Consider the following 1,488-nt stretch of genomic DNA (forward strand, 5'->3'; position numbering starts at 1 on the left):
TTACCTTTGGCTGTCACGTTCTATTGCGTGGAACCACCACCGGACCCAGTGCAGCAAACTAGCAGGCCCGATTTCCCGCCACAACTAATTTCCTACCACCTCACTTGGGGCTCCAGTACAACTACTGAAACTCTTCTCTATACCCCTCTCACGTCTTCAAAAACCATTCTACCGCATTTGTCCTTGCCATGCCACTTATCTCCAACTGCTTTTCTATGTTTCTTGGTTGCCCACGCCACAGGCCAGAAGGCTGCCTCCTTCAACCTGTTCTCAACAAGCAATTCAGAAACGCCCCATGGTACAGAAACGTCTGCCTTCCAATCAAACGCTTATGCTCCATCCGCAGGACGTGAACATACACACCACCCACAGAGAATCACTGCAGGAACTAAAAAGAATTGCACACGAGCGCAGGGGAAGAAAGGGCAGAACGTCTGAATGTCTGTGACCTACAAGCACCAGAAACCACAGTGCCCACCACAAAAGCCCACTGCGCCTACACGAGACGCCTCATAAGGGAATGTTCTCTCTAGATTGAGGACAAGATATCGCAGCAGCAAAAGGAAGACTTCCAGTCAGACCAATGGCGGCCTAAGACTACCAGCTGCACCTAGCTGAAAAAAACCTTTTCCAAGGACACGCAGTGTCAACCAACAAGGGACCTTCTGCCCTCAACTAATGCACTCACCTTGCCTCCAAACAGCAAGAGTCAGGACTACCTTGGGCTCCTGCTCCATTAAGGAACGTTCAGCAATCACACCCGGCCCTCAGCCCATACACAAAGCCTACGTTCAGGCGCTCACAGGCCTTCACCTCTCCCTCTGCAAGGGAACACCTGACAGCAAGGCCAGACAATTACCTTCCGTTGTCGTGGGTGGAGGTGTTACGGAGGTGGTGGGTGTTGGCGTGGGTGTGGATGTGCTGACTGAAGTCGGGCCGGACGAGGTCGTGACAGTAATAGGCGTGGTGCTCACGGTGCTGCCGGTAGTGCTGCTGGAGAGCGTTGTGCCAGAGGTGGTAGTGGGGGCAGACCCGGTTGTTGTTGGCGGGGCACTGCTACTTGACACGCTGGTACTCGACACACTTGTACTCGTGGTTCTCTGCGAAGTGGGACCTGGGAAAACACAAGGTTTCATCGTTGCAAGCAGGCCAATCGCATTTCCTCTCTCAGTCCTCATTTCTCAACTGACTTCACCAAGCTCCACAACCACAAGCCCGGGAAGTTCAGAGTGTAGGAATGGAGACAGTCTCATTAGTCCTATTTGTGTCATTCTGGAATTCTACTCCAAGGTTTCCAAAAACTAGCTTTGGAGACACGTGCAAACGCCACACCTATGACCAATGCGGCATCTAACCACCGTGTGCACAGTGAAAACAATGCTCAGGCTACAGGAACTCCGCAGCCCTTAAGCCAGATGAATGCACTCCGATCATCCTTAGGCTTCACTCTTCCTTACCTTTGGCTGTCACGTTCTATTGCGTGGAACC

The 1,488-nt window shown here is 52.2% G+C and overlaps 1 protein-coding gene across 1 annotated transcript in view; it reads right to left on the reverse strand.

The window, feature by feature from the left end:
* Positions 1 to 1,488, reverse strand: part of MUC5AC (mucin 5AC, oligomeric mucus/gel-forming) — a 217,213-nt gene that overhangs the window by 185,984 nt on the left and 29,741 nt on the right. Inside the window, exon 33 of the mRNA XM_010711134.3 lies at positions 860 to 1,114. Coding sequence (XP_010709436.2) covers positions 860 to 1,114 — 255 coding nt within the window. The remainder of the gene's footprint in view (positions 1 to 859; positions 1,115 to 1,488) is intronic.

The sequence above is a fragment of the Meleagris gallopavo genome, chromosome 5 (assembly GCF_000146605.3).
Source record: "Meleagris gallopavo isolate NT-WF06-2002-E0010 breed Aviagen turkey brand Nicholas breeding stock chromosome 5, Turkey_5.1, whole genome shotgun sequence".
Taxonomy (NCBI): Eukaryota; Metazoa; Chordata; class Aves; order Galliformes; family Phasianidae; genus Meleagris; species Meleagris gallopavo.